Source organism: Rhopalosiphum padi, chromosome 2 (genome assembly GCF_020882245.1).
Source record: "Rhopalosiphum padi isolate XX-2018 chromosome 2, ASM2088224v1, whole genome shotgun sequence".
NCBI lineage: Eukaryota > Metazoa > Arthropoda > Insecta > Hemiptera > Aphididae > Rhopalosiphum > Rhopalosiphum padi.
Window position 1 is genome coordinate 65685147 of NC_083598.1, and position 19582 is coordinate 65704728.

The 19582-nt window shown below is 27.6% G+C and overlaps 1 protein-coding gene across 6 annotated transcripts in view; it reads left to right on the top strand.

Moving 5' to 3' along the window:
* Nucleotides 1–17347, top strand: part of LOC132921762 (tropomodulin) — a 52970-nt gene extending 35623 nt beyond the window's left edge. The window contains exons 2-11 of one of the 6 annotated variants that reach the window (XR_009660949.1): nt 9203–9355; nt 9743–9910; nt 11483–11603; nt 11794–12014; nt 12098–12252; nt 12387–12483; nt 12549–12696; nt 14121–14228; nt 15397–15462; nt 16614–16663. Coding sequence is in view for 5 of the 6 variants with exons in the window: in XM_060984953.1 (XP_060840936.1) it covers nt 9203–9355; nt 9743–9910; nt 11483–11603; nt 11794–12014; nt 12098–12252; nt 12387–12483; nt 12549–12696; nt 13588–13676 (1152 nt within the window). In the remaining variant the exon portion in view is untranslated. Of the gene's footprint in view, nt 1–9202; nt 9356–9742; nt 9911–11482; nt 11604–11793; nt 12015–12097; nt 12253–12386; nt 12484–12548; nt 12697–13587; nt 13786–14120; nt 14229–15396; nt 15463–16613 lie in introns of those variants that run through there. The other 5 variants (XM_060984954.1, XM_060984957.1, XM_060984953.1 and 2 more) reach the window with 5 other exon arrangements.
* The last annotated feature ends 2235 nt before the right edge of the window (nt 17348–19582 follow it).

Sequence of the window (19582 nt, forward strand, 5' to 3'; positions counted from 1 at the left end):
ATATAGATAGGTAGTTTAAATCCGCGTTTATTTTCTAACTGTTTAAAACAATGATGATGGTAAAAAAAATCCGCGATTTTTAACATCCCCGGCCAGAACAGCGTGGTATGTGCGGTCAGGTCGGAGACGTTAAAGTAAAAGTGTGTGTATAGTGTATACGTATATTATATAGGTACCTATATATACATACACACCACGCACTCATAGGTCATCCGTTCTGTATAAAAATAGCACTTGGGCGTCGTACGCACGCTCGCTCGTGCGGTATGCTCGTATACGGCTTCCGGAACCTAAGCATGATGCACAATATTAAAATCTAATGTAGAATAGCGTAAAAACATTAAAATAATACTTTTTGTACACTTTGAGTACAGTTGTATACCTAATGGTGGTGCGAAGTGACTTGATAATATGAAAGTCGAAACTAGTTTTTCCATTACTACAATATAATATACAGGGTGATTAATTGAGCATGCTCACTACCATTTTTCCTTTATTTATGAATTTTTACATACCTATAGGTACTTAAGAAGGGGCCATATTTTAAAATACTTACAAATATTTTATAGTATTGAAGGAGTATACTGTAGGGCTGTAGCACTAACTTCTTTTTTTCATCAAATGACTTTTGAAAAATATGATGTATCTATATGAAAATTAGAATAATATTAATATAAATTAATCTATTAAAATTGTATTATTTGTGTGATCAATGATCATATTATGAATTATATCACGATGTATGAGAATAAAAAATACTAGATCCAATATTATATCTAGGTATTTTATATTTTTGTAAAACCATTTTTAGGACCATTATCTTCAATTAATCCATTTTAATAATTCAGGAACTGCTCCTTCGAATTTTGATTTAGATAGTAGATAGGTGTAAATTAAGATTTTCGAAAAAATCATCTGCTTAACAAATTATTGTAAAAAAGAACGATTTTCGTTTAAAAATAAAAGATTATTTGTATAGTCATTACTCATTCATTACTATAATAGTGAAATATATAATTTTAAATAGAAACATAATCTATTTTAAGTATATCTTTTTTATAAATCTTGTATACGACGAAGATCAAGACTAGTCAATCCCAATAAGTCATATACTCATATAGGCATACAAATTTGTAATATTACTAATATATTTAAACCAAAATTAATAAAAAGTTATAATGAAAAACATAAGAATAAAAGTTAAATGTTTGTAATTTTTGAATATTTTATCAGTTTTTAAGTGCATTCAATTCACAACCTTGGTCATTAGTCATAGAATACTCCTTAAATGGTATATAATATCTATTTAATTAAAAATATGGCCCTTTATTGTTTAAAATTCCAAAAATCAAATTCAATATTAAAAGAAAAATGGAATTAAACATGTTTGGTGAACCACTCTGTATGTATATGTATTCATTTCGTAATATAACTGTCGTTAAAGGCGATTTCTTATCGGCACTCTGAACTACCTTATTATAATGATCACCGCCGTCCTTCGTCGTCTTGTTCCATCGCGGAATGCGTCACTTTCGCCGGTATCGTTAAATTTTCTTTTCAAAAACAAAATGTCATTCCTGCGCATGAATTGATAATAACAATCCGTATAAAAAATGTTTCATATACTCGCGCGCAGATACCTATATAATATTATGTATACGTGTTTGAAAACGATCAACTGGTACAGCACATGCTATATATATATATATATTACCATTTTCGTTTACCTCCTATATATTATTAATGTTTTTCTGATTTTAATGCTAATGTATAGGTATACCTAATAATGACATAGGTACTAATGTACTATTATTCAGTATTTTACCACGTAATCGATGTTTGATAGCGCCTACGTAGCGGGGGCCCGAGCATTAGAACGAGTCCCAAACTATAACTATTTAGTATATAAACTATTAACTCCCCTGCGAATTTTGCTGGTCACTTTATGTATCTAAATCATTGGTTTCCAACCGGTGATCAGTGGACTTATCTTAATGTAGTGGTCTAGAATGTTAAAGAATATATTTTAGTTCTACGTATTATATATAAGTAGTTATTATTCGACATATTATAGGAAATAAGAGGTAGAGGGGTACAATTAAATATAGTAGTCAGTAATAAAGATGATAGACAATTTGCAAAAGTGGATCAACACTTGAATTAAATCGGGAACAATGGGTACCACTGATCTAAATTGTAAAAATAATAATAAGTAAAATTTGATTGTATACGTACCTATCTGTACGACTATACATATCATCTATATACGAACGCGTTAAGGTAAATCTCTTCACTAAAATAATACGTTTTTAAAGGGTATGTGTGAAATCTACACACTCATTATTTCGCTAAAAAGTGCAATTATTAGTGGCCAGTGGGTGGTACAAAATTATTTTTGACTGCATTCTAAAGACTTATATTTACTTTTATTTACGCTGTCTTGAATCTGAAACGCGAGTCAATCGTGTGTGGTTTCATAAACGATTTTTTAGGGATTGTATTGTTGATATGTGGGTCCGAGGCCGTTTTTAGTTTTTGAATTCTAATGTAATCAAAGATCAAGAACGTGTGGGCTGAAATGTTGAGTGTTCTTTAAATATATATGCGTGTTTAGTTGATAAGCATTGAGCGTATGGAGTTAGTAAGTATATATAGTTACGATGTGTCACTCTTGGACGTGATAACTTTGTGTCTTTGCTTATTAAATACAGTTGCGTTATTTTTAATATTTAATATTTACATTAAACAAATTAAATTTATAATTTATTAAGTCACATTTTTAGTAAAATGTCTTGTGTTGACAATTTGTCATGTTGTGTACTTATGTATAATACACGATAGAATATAATATAATATATTTAATCCTACTGTATCTTATTATTTATACCTATTTACCTATATTTTATTAGTTGTTTATTTAGTTTATTTATTTATTTGTTCAATTTTATCAATTTTATCTATACTTTTATTATGTAATCTCAAAATAAGTTGAATATTTCATATGCATGAAAAAATATACCTATGTATGTATTGACTATTGAGTATTGATATATTGACTAATGTACTAGAAAATATAATAATATGTACCATATTATCGAATATTCATATCAATTTTATACAACTCATCGCGTTTTTTTATAATCATTATCATTATACCTACTTCATTGATAATTTAATACATACTATACATTATAGAAAATATATATTATACTTCTCAGTTATCAATCAAAAATTGATATTGTTGGTGTATACAATTATAATTATACAATATACATACATATATATATATATAATGTATTCATATGAAATATGAATTAAATTTATATTCAGCTACCTATCAAAGTACTTATTTAATGCAATAGGTTAATATGTACCTAAATAGTAAATGTTTATATTATATCGAAACATATACTACATTGATACGTCTCTATTAATCAAACTATATTACCTATTATTTTTCTAAGCTATTATATTACTTCAACTGAATCAATTAAAGTCACACAGAATTAAAAATGGCTTTTTTTTTATTATTTTTTTTGACACTAAATTATAACTTAGTTTTAATTATTATTAACTACCTTAATACTTTGCAGTTCAGTACAATTATAGAATTAAATTATACCCATTGATTTATAATAGTTGTGACTAGTGTTGTCCATCACTTCTATTAATTTTAGAACAATTACTGCATGATTATTTGACTTTCTCAGAATTTTACTTGAAAACCAGACACAACACAATGATGTTTAAAAAATAAATAAAAAAGAAAAGTAGAATATCACTTTCGCTACTGTTGGAATAACCTTGAGAGTCCTTCGTAAATCATCGATGTATAAAATACTGAAATAGCATCCGGTAATATCATCAGAAAGTAGATCAATCATCAATGGTATGTGATAATTTCCATTTGATTGTTTTTTAGTAAATACCTCTTAAAACGACTATTTACTAACTTAGAAATTGAAGCTGTTTTTTAAATAAATATTATAAATTAGTCGGTAATTACAGGGTAATCTACTAAACGGATGACTAACTTTCTATGTTCTTAAGTGTTGTTTCAAAGTGTGACGTGTTATAGTTAATTAGGCAAACAAAATATTTGTATATTTATAGTGTTTAGTGTTTACGTGATAAAATATTTTAAATTTAAATATTCAAGTATACAATAATAATAATAATATATTATATTTTAGCAGGTACTTACTACTTATATAGTTTTATTTATTTATAATATTATACCTAATATTATATTTATTATTCCTTAGTGAAATATTCTAATATTTAAGTTTGAAATTATTCACGTTTCTTGTACACATTGCTAGAACTTAAATTTTCTTTAATGCCGACATGCTTAATAAATAATGACATAAACACACTACTATACATAGATCAGGTCTAGTGTATTGTCGTGTATAATGTGGTTTATGTTTGTATAATTTTTTGTTTTGTTTTGCAATAATAATAATAATAATATCAATGTTTTGACGACGCTTTTATAAATCGTTTTTACTTTATATACCTCTTGGCTCTTAATAATTTTTTTCCATAACAGCAAACAAGTCAATAATTACAATATAAATTTGATATAAAGAAAAATTAAGTTAAATTTAATGTGAGATATAACATTATCTTCATGATAAGCAATTTTGAACAAACCAAAAAAAATAAGTTTCTAAATCGAATATTTAACATTGGTTCTACGTTAACAAGTTAACATACAAATACGTGCTTATCCGTTAAAAATAATAAATATATCGAACATGTATTGTAGTATTGTATTGTATTATTATTATAGTACTTGGTTCATATACATAACTAATGCTGTAAAGTTTTTAATTAATTATTATTTATGTAGATTATATTTTATTTTATATATACAAGCAATAATATATAAGCTATTTTGTTTGTTATTTTTTATATTTTCGTAGGTACATAATTTCTTACATTTTCCATATTAATCATAAAAGTTGAAAATCTACTGTAAATTGTGACTATTATAATATATCAATTTATTTTCCATTTTATAAATCATATCATATGATCCATATGGAAATCTAAAGTTTATTGTAGACACTGAAGAAAAGGGAAAAAACCAATATCGATTTTTAACTTTTCCAAGAATTAATTGAAATATATACCTACCAATTATAACTACATTTGTTTTATTATGATATCATCTTGACATTTTATATATGTAGGTATTGTAAATATATAATCTATCATTATAAATAGTTTAGACTTTAGCCTTTTTTTTATAATTGGTATAACGTATAAATTACGTTTTAAGTATTAACAATATTTTCTATGTTTAAATAATTTTAAGACACAAACTATGATTACATATTTATGGTAATCAGTAATCCCTAATTAGGTTAGTGTATCATGTATTTAATGTATTTGATACGAAGAAATTTTTTTAATTAAATAATGGTAGACATATCACATGACTATATTTTGCACTTGAACTAAACTCAAGACTTTACACTGTATTTGTATATTTAGTGTAGTATAGGTACATACTATTTTACACAAAGAAAAAGTTTAAATTTGAAAAAAAATAAACGTTAGAAACCTTAATCATCTATAGCAATAATAGGTACGTATGATTACATATATATAAATTTTAAAGACTATAAGTAATTGAAGTAATTCAGATTAAAAAATACAATTCTTTTATACGATTAAAAATCAGTATAACTAATAGTGTTCTTATTTGATTTTCGTTTATGATCGTTTAGCAATGTAACATTATTATTGTTCCTAATAAACGTAGAAAGAAAATGCACATATTATTATGTGACTAAAATAAGATAGTATTACTGATAGATCTTATACATGATTCGTAAATATTAAATAATATACTTAAACGTAATTAATCTATCTGAAAGAATAGGTACCTATATATTCTTATAAATTATAATTATTTGTTATTCTTATTATATACATTATACCTATTTATATTCAGTTTTGTACTTAATTATGGTCGTAAGAGTTATATCATTTTTTGGTTTCCGTATTATCTTTTAATAAAATTTAACTTAAAAATAAATCATCTTAGATACGCTATACTACCAGTGTGGAAATGTGGAATGTACTTTATACTTGGACTTCAATGAATTTATGTATACATAATGGCCAATTTGTATTTATTATTAACCAAAGTCTGTAGTTACCTATTAAACTAAATACTAATTATGATTTGTTTTAAGTCTATAGGTATTAATAAGTGACTTTTATTTTTTATTACTAACAGGGAATAAGTTATCAGTTACCTCTTTATCTATCAATAATAATCAAGAGGATTATATTTAGTGATTAAGATACATTAATATAAATTATAATATAATTATATGCACAGAAAGTAATTAAACTCAAATCGCGTTAAAATAACGTGGATAGTAATAGCACTCTCTCATTAGTCGACTGTCGTCTGTCATCACTATAATAATTAATAATAGTCTACAATACGTAATATACAGTAAACACACAGATTTGGGTACCAGGCATGTAATATAGAGTAGGTACTAAGGAAGTAGGGAAGAAAACACTTCGCCGACTTTGTTTGTAGCTTAGTTCAGCCAAATATTATGGGCAAAGGAATAAAAGCCTTACTTATAGTCCCAAATTCGATCGGTAAAAAATAAGTAATAATATGTATAAATGAGTGAAAACTATTGATTTCGTAGAAAACGAAGAAATAGAGTTTCATAATAGTAGGTATGATAAATAAGTATATATAGAGACACAGGTGTTGACATTTAACGGCATCATGATCTACAAAAAAAATAGTGATCACTAATCAGTGGCGTACTTAGACCTTTTTTGTGGGGAGGTTTCCCTCACCCCCGTTAGTACACCACTGACGGAAATAAACATTATATCCATTTGTATCATTATCACATTTATTTGATATTATAAGTGGTCGGCATCTGCATAAGTTTATAGGCATAAAAATACATTTAACGCATATTACACCTATATGTAATTTTCTTTACCCAAATAACAATATTCTTCATCATGAACCAGGTATGTATTTAAGAGGAGGCCTGGATGGGAAATTGTCTGCCCCGGGTAGTACTTCGTGGACGATAAAAAGTTTTATGAGTTTTTTGTAATATACTCGTATAGATGTCTGAATTTTTTGTGTGTATTCTGTTGTCAATTTGTAGACAATTTAAAAATTAAGTACCAATATTTATTATTGTTATTGTAAGTGATGTGAAAATAAACACATTTATATAAATAATACCGCCATTATATTATATTATTATTTTAAGGGCAGATAACCGTATGCTCTATTGACCCATTTATAAATATACATGCAGATGATGCAGTAATGTCAAAGTACCAAAATATGCGCTGAACGAATTGAAAATTCAATTGTGGATTTTTTATCATAATAATATAATGAAGAAAATTATTATTTTTTTTCTAAACATGCGCTCACGACTGAAATTATCACGATCAACTCATGGATATTAAAATCAAATTGAATAAAGCAATTTATTTGTAAATAAATACTTTGCTCTATGTGTGAATTATGACAATTTAGTTATTGAATTTTCAAGTTCAACCAGAATTTCATATTATAAGTTATTTTAATAGCATTATATGAATATGATGACATGATGTGCCTATACATTTTGATATTTTATAACTTTCATTGTTCAACACTACAAACGATAACCCATTTGCACGCATAATATATTATACTGCTATATACCTAGCTCGTAATTGTTACAATGTTTTCTAATCGCTGTGAACGCCACTGAACGGTAGTGGCGGTGGCTAGTTCACACCAACTATAATACATATTTAGATTTCGGGTACCCACTACCTGTTATAGCCATACTTAATAACAGTAATAATACCATATTATCGTGTAAGTACTTTTTCCTCGTCGTCGTATGATATATAATATATACCTACGCGTACCGGACGCGTTGGAGGCGCGCGTGCGACCGAAGCGACCTGCGGAACGAAAGACGACGACGGCGAATTGGTACGACGCGCGACGCGAAGATTGTTGACGAGCAGGCGTCACGGCGAGGGGGGGACTGGTAGAAAGGGGGAAGCCGCCGAACCCAAACGCAAACTGCGGTCAGTACTATTGGCTATTTTTCGCCAAACCGGTGACCGCTGACCACAGTTTTAGCCGCCCGGCGAATGACGTTTTGATATAATATTATAAAAAAATCATATTTTATTGATTCGCCGGACGACGACAAAATACGAACGCGAGGACGAACGTTTCGACGTTTTTCAATTCAAAAGTTAAAAACTCCCCAGCGAATTACCGCCGTTTCGCGGTTCATCTGTAGAAGTGTAGACCATAGTCAATGGGTACCTAACTCGGTTGTGCACGGCGACGCACGCCGCACACTATTATATTACGTATTACTGTATTATAATGACTTAATTATGCACAGCGCCATAGTGTAAAATGTAAATAGTATAATGGCAACAACTAACAATAAACACTAAATAGGCAATAGGCATACGCGGCACGGCGACACGGCGAACGGTTGCCGATCTCCACCGGTTTGATACGAATTGTGCGCGCGCGTCCCCTCCACCGGTGCCAAACGACCGTTTCCCCCCCACACCTCTCCCCGTCCCGCCCTGACAAATGATGTCACTTGATAACAATTTCCCACCACTACCGCCGCCGTCGGTTGGTGACTGGTGGCGAGTGGCGATCGACGTCTCTCCTCCGACCTCCAGTCCTCCAGTCGCCTTCCAGCAACCCGCCCGTCCGTCACGGCGATCTCAACGGCCAGCCGCGCCGCTCGTCAGTTAATCGTCACCGGCCGAAACGAAGAACGGCCAACGCAAGTCATTTGTTCGCCGTCGAATCACACAAATCGGTACGTGTACGGTTTTGTCGGCGAGAACGTTGGTGCGCGACCCGATTGCAACCGCCGCAGGATTTTCGGCGGACGCGGTTGATCCGTCTGGGGCCGCCGCGTATTGATTATTTTCGCGCGACAGGGTGTGGACCCCGCTCGCCGTTTCAAACGGCTTTCCCGTTGTCGTGTTTCGGTTTCTCAGTCGCAAGTCGCGACCCGTCCGTCTGGCGTGAATTGTCGTCTTTATCGCGACTGACCCACACGCTCGGGGGTTTTTTTTTCGTAGCGCTTCTCGCGTCCATTACTTTTCACCCTCGATAATAATATTGGTCCTTTTCTGTTGTTCTCCACAGACGTCGTCGAAAAAGACCACCACCATGACCACCGCCCCTGCCAAGCTGTACGGCAAGAACTTGAGTGATTATGACGAGCTCGACGTCGACCAATTGCTCTCTCAATTGTCACCCGAAGAGATCAGCATTTTGGCTAAAGAAGTCGATCCGGACGTAAGTACCAACGTTTCCATATCAAGCACACTTGTCCACATTAAATTATTTGTCATGCAGGTGTTCTAACATCATGTCACAATTTTATGGCATATATAACACCTGTGGCTTGCGATCATTAGTTGACAATGATGTTAGATTGCTTAATCTATTTTAAATACTAAATAATTATACTAGAAAATAGACATCCAACTCTTGTATATTGGTAGTTTTTTTATTTAAGTTTCAAATATATGCTATAAATTGATGTATGAATGTTTCCATTTCATTTACTGAGTACTTGATTAATCCTTTTTTTCAAATGAGAAATATACATTAGGTATATTATCATCGATTACTATTTGCGTTTATACTTAAAAAATTCTCAGTATATTCTCCTTTTTTTAGGACAACTTATTACCACCATCAGAGCGTTGTAGTTATGAATGTAACAAAGAAGCCACCGGACCATTAAACAGAAAAAAACTGATTGAGCATATTAACAAACAAGCTCTTGAAACACCTGATCTACCAGAAATTAAACCGTATGTTGCTGGAACTGTACGAGGGAAAAAGGTAAGATAAAATGCATCAGAATATATTCATATTGGATTGTTTTCTATTAAGTAAAAATATAATAATTTTAAATACTTAAATATTATTTTCTTTCAAGTAGGTGATACCGATATAAATACCTCTTATATATTACCCAATTCCATTTATAAAATATTATATAGGTAATTAAAATACAAGTAATTACATTTTGAATCTTACTTAAAAAAAAAAAACCATTTTTGTAGAATATCCATTGATTATATTCCATGGCGAAAGAGATTAGTTCATTTAAAGGTCTCTCTGATACTTGTTTACTATAACTTTTATAATTATTTATTATGATCAAAAAATGAATATAGGTATATAATAAATACTTTCATAGATAACTTGTATAACTTTTAAACTATTATTAATATAATTTAATGAAAAATAATACCACAGTTACATATTAACCTACCTCAGATTTATATGCAATTAAAAACCAGCTAAATATGTATTGGCTAACAATACAAACAAATTGGTTATGACACTTATTTAAAATTATTTTATACATATTATATTTTTTTATAATATAAAATAATATAATAATATTACATTATCATAAAATATTTGTTTACAAAAAAAAAAATATTTGTATTTTATATGCATGAAACAGTAGTATCTCTTGTCTTGTAACCATCCATGACAATTACAAGTATGCTAGGGACATGTCATCACACCGTTGCCATACTAAAAGTTATTGCAAAGATAACAACCAATAATGAAACAAAAAAAAAGTTAAAAGTGATATACTCATGTTATAAATATGTTGTGGTTTGCCAAAAACATTATTTAAAATATTTGTTGTAAGTAAAAAGAATGTCAAAGAGGTCTGGGGGGTTACCCCTATAAGGTTCCCCCTGGATCCGCCACTGTAGTAGATAATATTCATGAAAATGTTCGGTTTTGTTCACACAGAAATATGCTACTAAAATTTGGAAAAAATAACTTCATATCAATATTATACACTAAAAGTAAACTTTATTTTGAATTAAAATGCAATGAAATAAAAATATACTATTTAAATATTAACATATCACAGATTAAAAAGAAAGAAAGAAATTGAAAATGCATATATTATGACCTGAGCTCTAAGCATTAAGTACAAGTGTTTAAAAACTGTTGAGTCAAATAAACAATCAATTTGGTAGTTCTAAATGATAAATATAGTTTTATTATTTCCTATTAAATTTTAGAGAAAGTTGGTAAAACATAATAAAGATTAAAATTGTGAAAATTATTAATAAATGTAATTTAAAAGTGTAAGTTTGTCAATTTTTAAATGAATTTCTGAATAACTATAGTAAAATGTATTAAAGTTATGAATTTAGTATGGTTTTGGCAATTTTTCAAAAGAAAATGTCCATTTATCCTTCAGATTTTTATTGGTATTTTTGTTTATTTGAAAATATTGTGAAATTGTTGTGTAATGATATAAAGTATAAAAAAAATTAACTTCAGTTGCATGCTATGATGACCTTAGTAAATATGTTTGCGGTTTTAGACTATTTTTAAATCATTAATTATGATTATTCTGTACTCATTTTGTTACAGTGGGTGGCACCTGAAACCAATGGTAACACTGAACATGAAGATAAAATTGCAATTGATCTTGATGATGAATATGGTGATGCATTGAATGACGCATCACAAGAAGAAATCATAGATTTGGCTGGTATTTATTTATTTTTTCTGTAATTTATTTCAATGAATGTTTATTGCTTCATTAAGCACATTCAATGGCATATTAATTATGCTTTTCTTTAATTTGTCTTAACATGTACCTACTTAATAAATGACTATGTATATACAAATATAATATAATATAATTAAAATTGCTTTATTAAATTAAATTATGATTTTAGCTATACTAGGATTCCATTCAATGATGAACCAAGATCAATATCATGCTTCACTATTGAATAAAGGTCAGCCAGTTGGCTTAGGATGGGATGGTGTTACAAAAGCAACACAGCCTAAGGTGTATCCTCCAGAGCCGCCCAATCAAACAGATCCAGAAGACAGTATTAAACGAGTACTTGATGATGATTCTAAGTTACTTGATCTCAATTGGAACAACATTAAAGTAAGTAAATTAAAGTTATACAATTTCTAGTAGTTCTAAAATAATTTTATTAGATAAAAGATTAATATATTTTTTTGTTCTAGAATATTTCTGATGAAAAGTTTGAGAATCTATTCAAAGCTTTAGTGGAAAATACTCATTTAGAAACATTAAGTTTGGTAAATGTTGGACTTACTGATCGGTTAGCACTCAAGCTAGCTGAAGCATTAGAGAAAAATTGCACATTACGTGTTTGCAAGTAAGATTTCTAATAAACTAATAATTTTCAGTTTTTATCAACTATCATAATTTGTTATAATTATGATAGGTTATTGTCATATTATGATAAACGAATAGAAGTCAATTTGGTATACCTTTTTATGATTTTTTTAGTGTGGAAACAAATTTCATTAGCCCTGTAGGAATAGTCCATTTAGTCAAGTCCTTATTGAAGCAGAGATCTTTAGAAGAATTCCGTGCCACCAACCAGGTATATTTTTAACAATTTAAAATAATTATTTTTATTCAGTTTTTAATTAATTATTTTATTTTCAGAGATCCCAAGTATTGGGAAATAAGATAGAAATGGAACTTACCAAATTGATTGAACAAAATCCAACTATTCTTAGACTGGGTTTGCATTTGGAGTACAATGATGCTCGTCATCGCATTGCATCACATTTACAACGCAATATTGACAGGAGTAAGTTTACTCAATAAGTTTCAAAATCTTTTTATAATGTCTATATATTATTATTTTAAAATATTTTAATAACATCTTTTTAAGATAATTCTAATAATTAAGGATTATGGTTATTCATACCTAAAAATGTCCAGCTATAATGATTAATCAATAAATGATAATAGATTGATTTAGTAATTTTTAACTAACTAGATCTTTTAATTTTCTCCATAAAAAATGAATTTACATTTTTATCATTTAGAAACTGTAGAAATAGAGTTAACCAATAGTGCTAACTTGGTCCTAATTAGGCCCATAAATGTTTTTTATTATAATTATCAACAATTATTTCATTACAGATGTTATCATATTAATTTTTTCTTGTTATATGACTAAAGACATTTCTTATTTTTTGAGATTGTTACTCGAATAAATAATTAATTGTTTTTTCTGTATCAACAATATTCATTAAATATTTCTATTTCAATTTATTGATTAATATTATTATCATTGATTATAAAATATTCTATCTAATATTCTATAATCAATAGTATTATTTTCTGGACTTTTTAATTTATAATGTTAAAATTATATTTAAGAAATATAACTATTAGAAACTAATAGTTATGTGCCTCAATCATTCAATTTTTGGCATAAGTATTAAGTCACGTAGAGGCTTATGTGTTGTTGACAACTTAGTTCCAGGTATGATGTCCGATCATGTTTTATCAAGTTCCCTTATTCCTTTGTTAATCTATAAGTTTGGTTTTTTACTTTAAATGAAACATTAAAATTTAAAATATATGTAATTGCATGGTCATTATTAATGTCCGAAAAAATCATTCAAAATATTTATTCCTGTTTTATTGTGATTTTGTTTGCAATCATTTTACAAATATTGCCAATCATCAGATTGCCGTCTTGGCGTTCAAGCCAAATTCAAATTGGCTGAAACTAGACACAATAATCAATCGAGTTTTGAAATTGTATCTACTGAATAATATTTGTATGTTTCCATTGTCGTTCAGTTCGTGTTTGTGTTTTAATCATGTACATATTTTTTGTTTGAAATTCAGCTGACCTGAGTCTTAACCATCCATTCTGTTTTTAAACATTTTTTTATTATAAAATTAATTGTAATATTTATTTTTCATATCCTTTGCATACCTACTGAGTGATGATATTTCTTAAATATATGTTTGGTAGTTAAAAGTTAAATTACCTTTTTATAATGTAGTAGATCCTATCTATTTGAATGTTAACCCACAAAATGTTGTTTGTTCATTTATATTAATCCTCTTCAATATTCAAATCGAATGCCAAAACATTATAAATCATTTTTCAAAATTATAACATTCTTTAATATCCTTACAATTTGTTTATCCTTATATCAATCAAAGACGTTAGTTTAATGATTTTTATTTTTGTTTATTTTCCACCTTCAGTAAGAAAAGACACGCCGTTGAAAATGAAATTTAGGTTCTTTAGAAAAACACCCCAGAAGCACCGCAAGAACTTGATCAAATAAATGATCGGCGGATTACATTATTGAGGTCTTGTCATTTTGTTGTTGTTGTTTAATTTTAATACTTTAAAGGAATAGCATGAAATTACCAGCTCTTAATGTTTAGATTTATAACTTATGTATTACTTTGGCCATTCGCATTTTAATTTGTAATGAAATCGTGTTTTAGAGTGAGATAACACATTAACCTTAAAATAATTGACATATCAAATTTGACTAGTTTTAATTTTTTTTTGTTTGTCAAAATCAATATTTTAAATATGCATTTATGAATATAGTCTTCATATTATGATGTTAATTTAATCTTGTCATTGAATCATTAATTAATTAAATTAATAAAAAAGAGTAATTTATACAAAGTTTCAAAAAGAGCTGGATCATACACCTTTTGAACTTCCATTGAATAATTAAATATTCTAATATTCCAAGATAATTTTATTATACTAAAATATAATCAAAATTACTTAAATAATACCTAACTACCTACCTAATATTTGCGTTAGTGTAAATTTACCCATTTACTCAAATCACCCTTGTCTTTGTATCATTTTTTTTCTACATGTATTAGTGTATTAATATTGAACTAAATTTATACAGATTGCACATTAGAATAAATTCAATTTTAAGTTATTGTTGATATGATTATTATGTGTATATACATATAAACAAATACAGATAACCTAATTTTAAGTTTAACTACATTTTAATTTCAATTTTTATAAGTAGAAAAAAAAACACTAAAAGAAAGGATTTATATTAATTGACTTGATTACAATAATTATGTTTTAAAATTAATAATAGTATTGAATATAGTGTAATTAATACTCATTACTCAATATTAATAGGCACAATAACGATAAATAATATCTATGTTTAAGACGTTTAAGTTTATTTAATTTACTTAATTATATGTTCAGTTTAATCTACAATTGTTTATATTAAGTAATAATAGTGTTTGAAATTAATTATATTTAGTAATACAGTAATAAATAACAAGCATGGTGTTTATTTAACATTGTTTTGTTTTTAAAATATTCACATAAATTTTAGCATGACGACTGAAGGAAAACATTGTGTTTTCATTCAGGTTGCATGTTACCAAAAACCACTGAATTTCTTTGGTGATTGGTAATATTGCAGAATGTTTGTGTAAACCATAATCTGAATTTGGTTTTTGGTGTTTTTCTCTTTTGCAGTACGCCAGAGCCGTGTGGGCGCAAACTCCGCATAAATTACATATTTTGGCTACGTACACTATTTAGGTATATTTACATTAATAATATTGAAAACAAATAAAATACTTCTTATATATTATTATCTTTGCTTGTGCTCATGAAAATGCTTTTATATTGCTTTAATTGCAAACAATTTTTTATACTCATTGTTGGCGTTTATTATAAAAAAAATTGGTAAAATTCCAAACTATTGAGTTATTTTTCAAATTAATAATTATTATCATAGCATTTTTATATCAGTTCTTAAAGTATTTTAATAGCTTGTAAAGTGTATTAATAACTCAAAAGTAGGTTTATATTGTTATTTAACATTGCATGCCTTTATATTGCATGAAACACGATTTCATTTTATATCCTCCTTTAAAACATTATAAAAATATATAATTTTTAAACTAATTGTGCACAAAACATCTTAATATTATAAAGCTCCTAAATTGTTCTCATTTTCTTCTTGAATGGTACTTATTAAATTTGAAATGAAACATAATTTGTGGTTGTAATGGCTGATTGATTATTATAAAGCTCATTCGTGAATGACAATTGAAGAATAATTCTTTGAAATTTTACTTAAAAGCTAATTTGGTGTATTATATACCTACACTTATACATAATGCATAATTATGCATAAATGTATATGTGTGTTTGTATAATATAAATTAAAAATATTTTATAAACTTGAAATTTCTTTAAAGATTGAAACTAGAAAAAGATTCTGATTTAAATATATGAAACACAGAAACGTTTCTGTGTTACAAATATTTAATGACAGTATCAATATAAAGATATTTGCAATCAAAGGTTGTAAATCCAATAAGATATAAAATAATTTTTAAAAATCTAAAAATTATAAAATTAGCTTTTGAAAAGTAAAATTATATTTTTATTTTTTATTTCCTTGCCAAATCTAAGTACCTTAGTCTACCCAAATAATCATATAATTTGTTGTACGTCATTATTGGTAAGTCCTTAAACGCTTTGATTTATATATTTTTTTTTTTATATTATTCTATAATAATCATATATATAATGCTTTTTAAATCCATGTATACTGTAGAGTTGCTGCTGCTCAATGTTGCTGCTATTAAAATTAAAATGTAAACCTTTGGTGATGGTTGGATTATTATATAGTAACATGCAATTAATCTTGTCTAAATTTAATTTATTTTTATCTTTTGCAGGCCGCTTACGCAGAACTGGTCACTTTGCGCGTACGTACACTGGCGGTTGGGTTGTACACAAAAAGGCTAAATAAATACGAGTTTGTGCCTAGACCTTGGTCCTAGACTCTTATTTTTAAGTATTTAATTATATACTATATTTATATAATGTATTGTTTTTTTTCTCCTCATTAATTGTTCAAAAAATTTGTATATATATTTATGTTGTGGTCTTATGCTGGCCTTTTCATATGCGTTTAGTTCTTAGTGCATGTGTGTGACAATTGTATTAATTTGAATTTTTAAACATAAAATTGTATTTATTAATATAATTGAGTTAAACAAATTTATTATATAAAAAGAAATTTTATCTTGTTAAATTGCACAATTTTTATTTTGTGCGTATTGTTTTAAAAACTGATATATTTTTTACTATCGAGTTGTTCATAAAAAATTAAGTAGTACCTAGAAAGACTAATTAAAACAAATAGCATAACCCTAATTTGATTTTGTATTGCTAAACATTTATAGTTATTTTATTAAGGTTATTATGTATTTTTACACTGATACTATTTCACTTTTAATTGCATTAAATGCCTTTAATTGTAAACAATTTTACTACACCAAATTTTGCCATACTATTTTTATAAAATGATTATTTTGTATTAATGTTGCTGTTGTGTTGCAACTACATTATTTTAATACGATGATCACTTATTATACTCACTTAAAATATATAGTAATGTATAACGCAATGCATTGTATTCAATTATAAATCCTAGTATAATATCTTTTGAGGATGTGAATTTAGTTATCACTTATGGTTTAAGAAATAATAAGATATAGAAGATTTTAACGCAAGAAAGCAATATTAAAAGAGTGGTTCACAATCCATATTTTGAAATACATTCAAGTACCTAAGGAAATATGTTTTCAACATAATATCACTGATAACCTCAGGAATATACAAATGGAAGGCTGTATAAAATAGGAATATTACATCAAGAATAGTATTTCCAATAAATATTGTTTAATAGAAATATGATTTTTTTTTTTGAACAATATTGGAGTATGGACAAGTCTTAGGAATATCGGGGTTCATAAAATTATTTCCTTGGAAACACTTTACATCGGGACAATATTTTACAAAACTGAATGGAAATTTTGATATTATTCTCATGATTTATATGCATTTAAATATTATTGCATATTATATATATACATATTATGTCTTGTATAGTTTAAACAGTTTAAACAAATTACAAAAAAGATCTTACCTACATATTTTGTTGTTGATGCATAAAAATTGAACGATTGTAAACAACAATAATGCAATATTGACTTGACTTTACTAACCAATTCAAAATTGTGAGTGCTTGATGTACCTATACCAATACAGAAAACTATAAATTATGTTTAAAGTTGACTTGTCTATAATCAGGGATGTACGGTTGAATATATGAATATAGGATTTTAACAGGGAACTGTTAAATGCACATTAACGTTTTAGTGTAATTGAAAATAATTTTATTCAAAATTTATTTTAAAAATTGTGTTAGAATGATTTTATTAAATTAATTTAGATGTTATTATAATATTTAATTACATCATAGCAAATTTATTTTATTTTTATTTAAAAATGCATTACCTAACTAAATAATTAAGTTTTTTTAAGATTGGTTTTCATTAGAAATATCTACTTCTAATATTTAATTATTAAAAGTAAAAATCTTATATAAAATAAATCTTATTTACAAAATATTGTACATCCCTGTAACATAGTCATATGTATTATAAGTTTACTTAGACCGGCACGGTGATAATGAAGAAAGCACGAATTAGGTAGGTTATTTTTTAATTGAGTTATGTTAATATTTTTCTTCGTATTAATTTTAAACTTTTAAATTGTATGAGATAGGTGTATTGTTTGTTATAAACATTGTTTATTACCTATAACATAATTTACTCAAATTCATTATTCCATCACTTGTGTATACTACTAAACTTTCCCTAAAGTATAAGTACCTCCAAATAGTGTTTCTAAACAAGGATATTTCACGACACTTTTCTACAAGAAAATCTCTGATTATTGGCCATGCTAAATAACGGACCCTTTATTTAGGAAATTTTTTTTGTGATTTTAGAATAATTGTAAAAGACGTATAGTATGTAAAGGCATAACTACCTAATAGACATTATTATCGTTTCAATCAGTTCAATCGACACACATAGTGCTTCATAGTTCATTCTTCATTGTTCTTCTCCATAAGTTCTATAAGTTCCATTGTTCTAATCCAGTGAGAGGCTTGACTTAGTGTCGGCCTGGTTTTGAAGGGCACAGGCAGGATTTTATTTGGAAGGGCTCCAACCCACATACTACAAAATGTATTTGTTATAATTAAATTAAAAAAATCTTAAATATGAAAAATGGTCATTAAAATGTAATACAAATAGATTCTATGTTTATCATTTTAAATTTAAAAAAATAGAGTTAAAAATTCTCTTGATCCAACTTAACAGGTAGGTATTCGATTTTTATAAAAAAAAACTATGTACACATTATACATTAAATATATTATATTATATTAAAAGTAATTTCTTTTGATGACTTTGCTACGTCATCTATTAGTTTTATTTTATCTACATTTATAATAATATCTTTTTCTATAGCCATAAGCCTTAGTGGTTCTAAATGTTTCTGATCGAACGTTTCGTTGCATTTAAATATACATATGAAAAAAAAGACGGGGGCCCAGACAGCGATCGCTGCCTAGCTGCCTTGGCTAGACCGACACTGGCTTGACCAGCGTCAATTACCAAGCGTCAAGAATTTAAAAAAACCTAAATCCTAGGCAACTGATTATTTTCATTGAACCATATTTGATAGGAACGTATCCCGCTTATATTTTAATTTGTACCTACCAGCCTAAGGTACATTGGTAGTTTTTACAATTCTACATAATTTTGCATAATTATGATGTTAAGTTAAT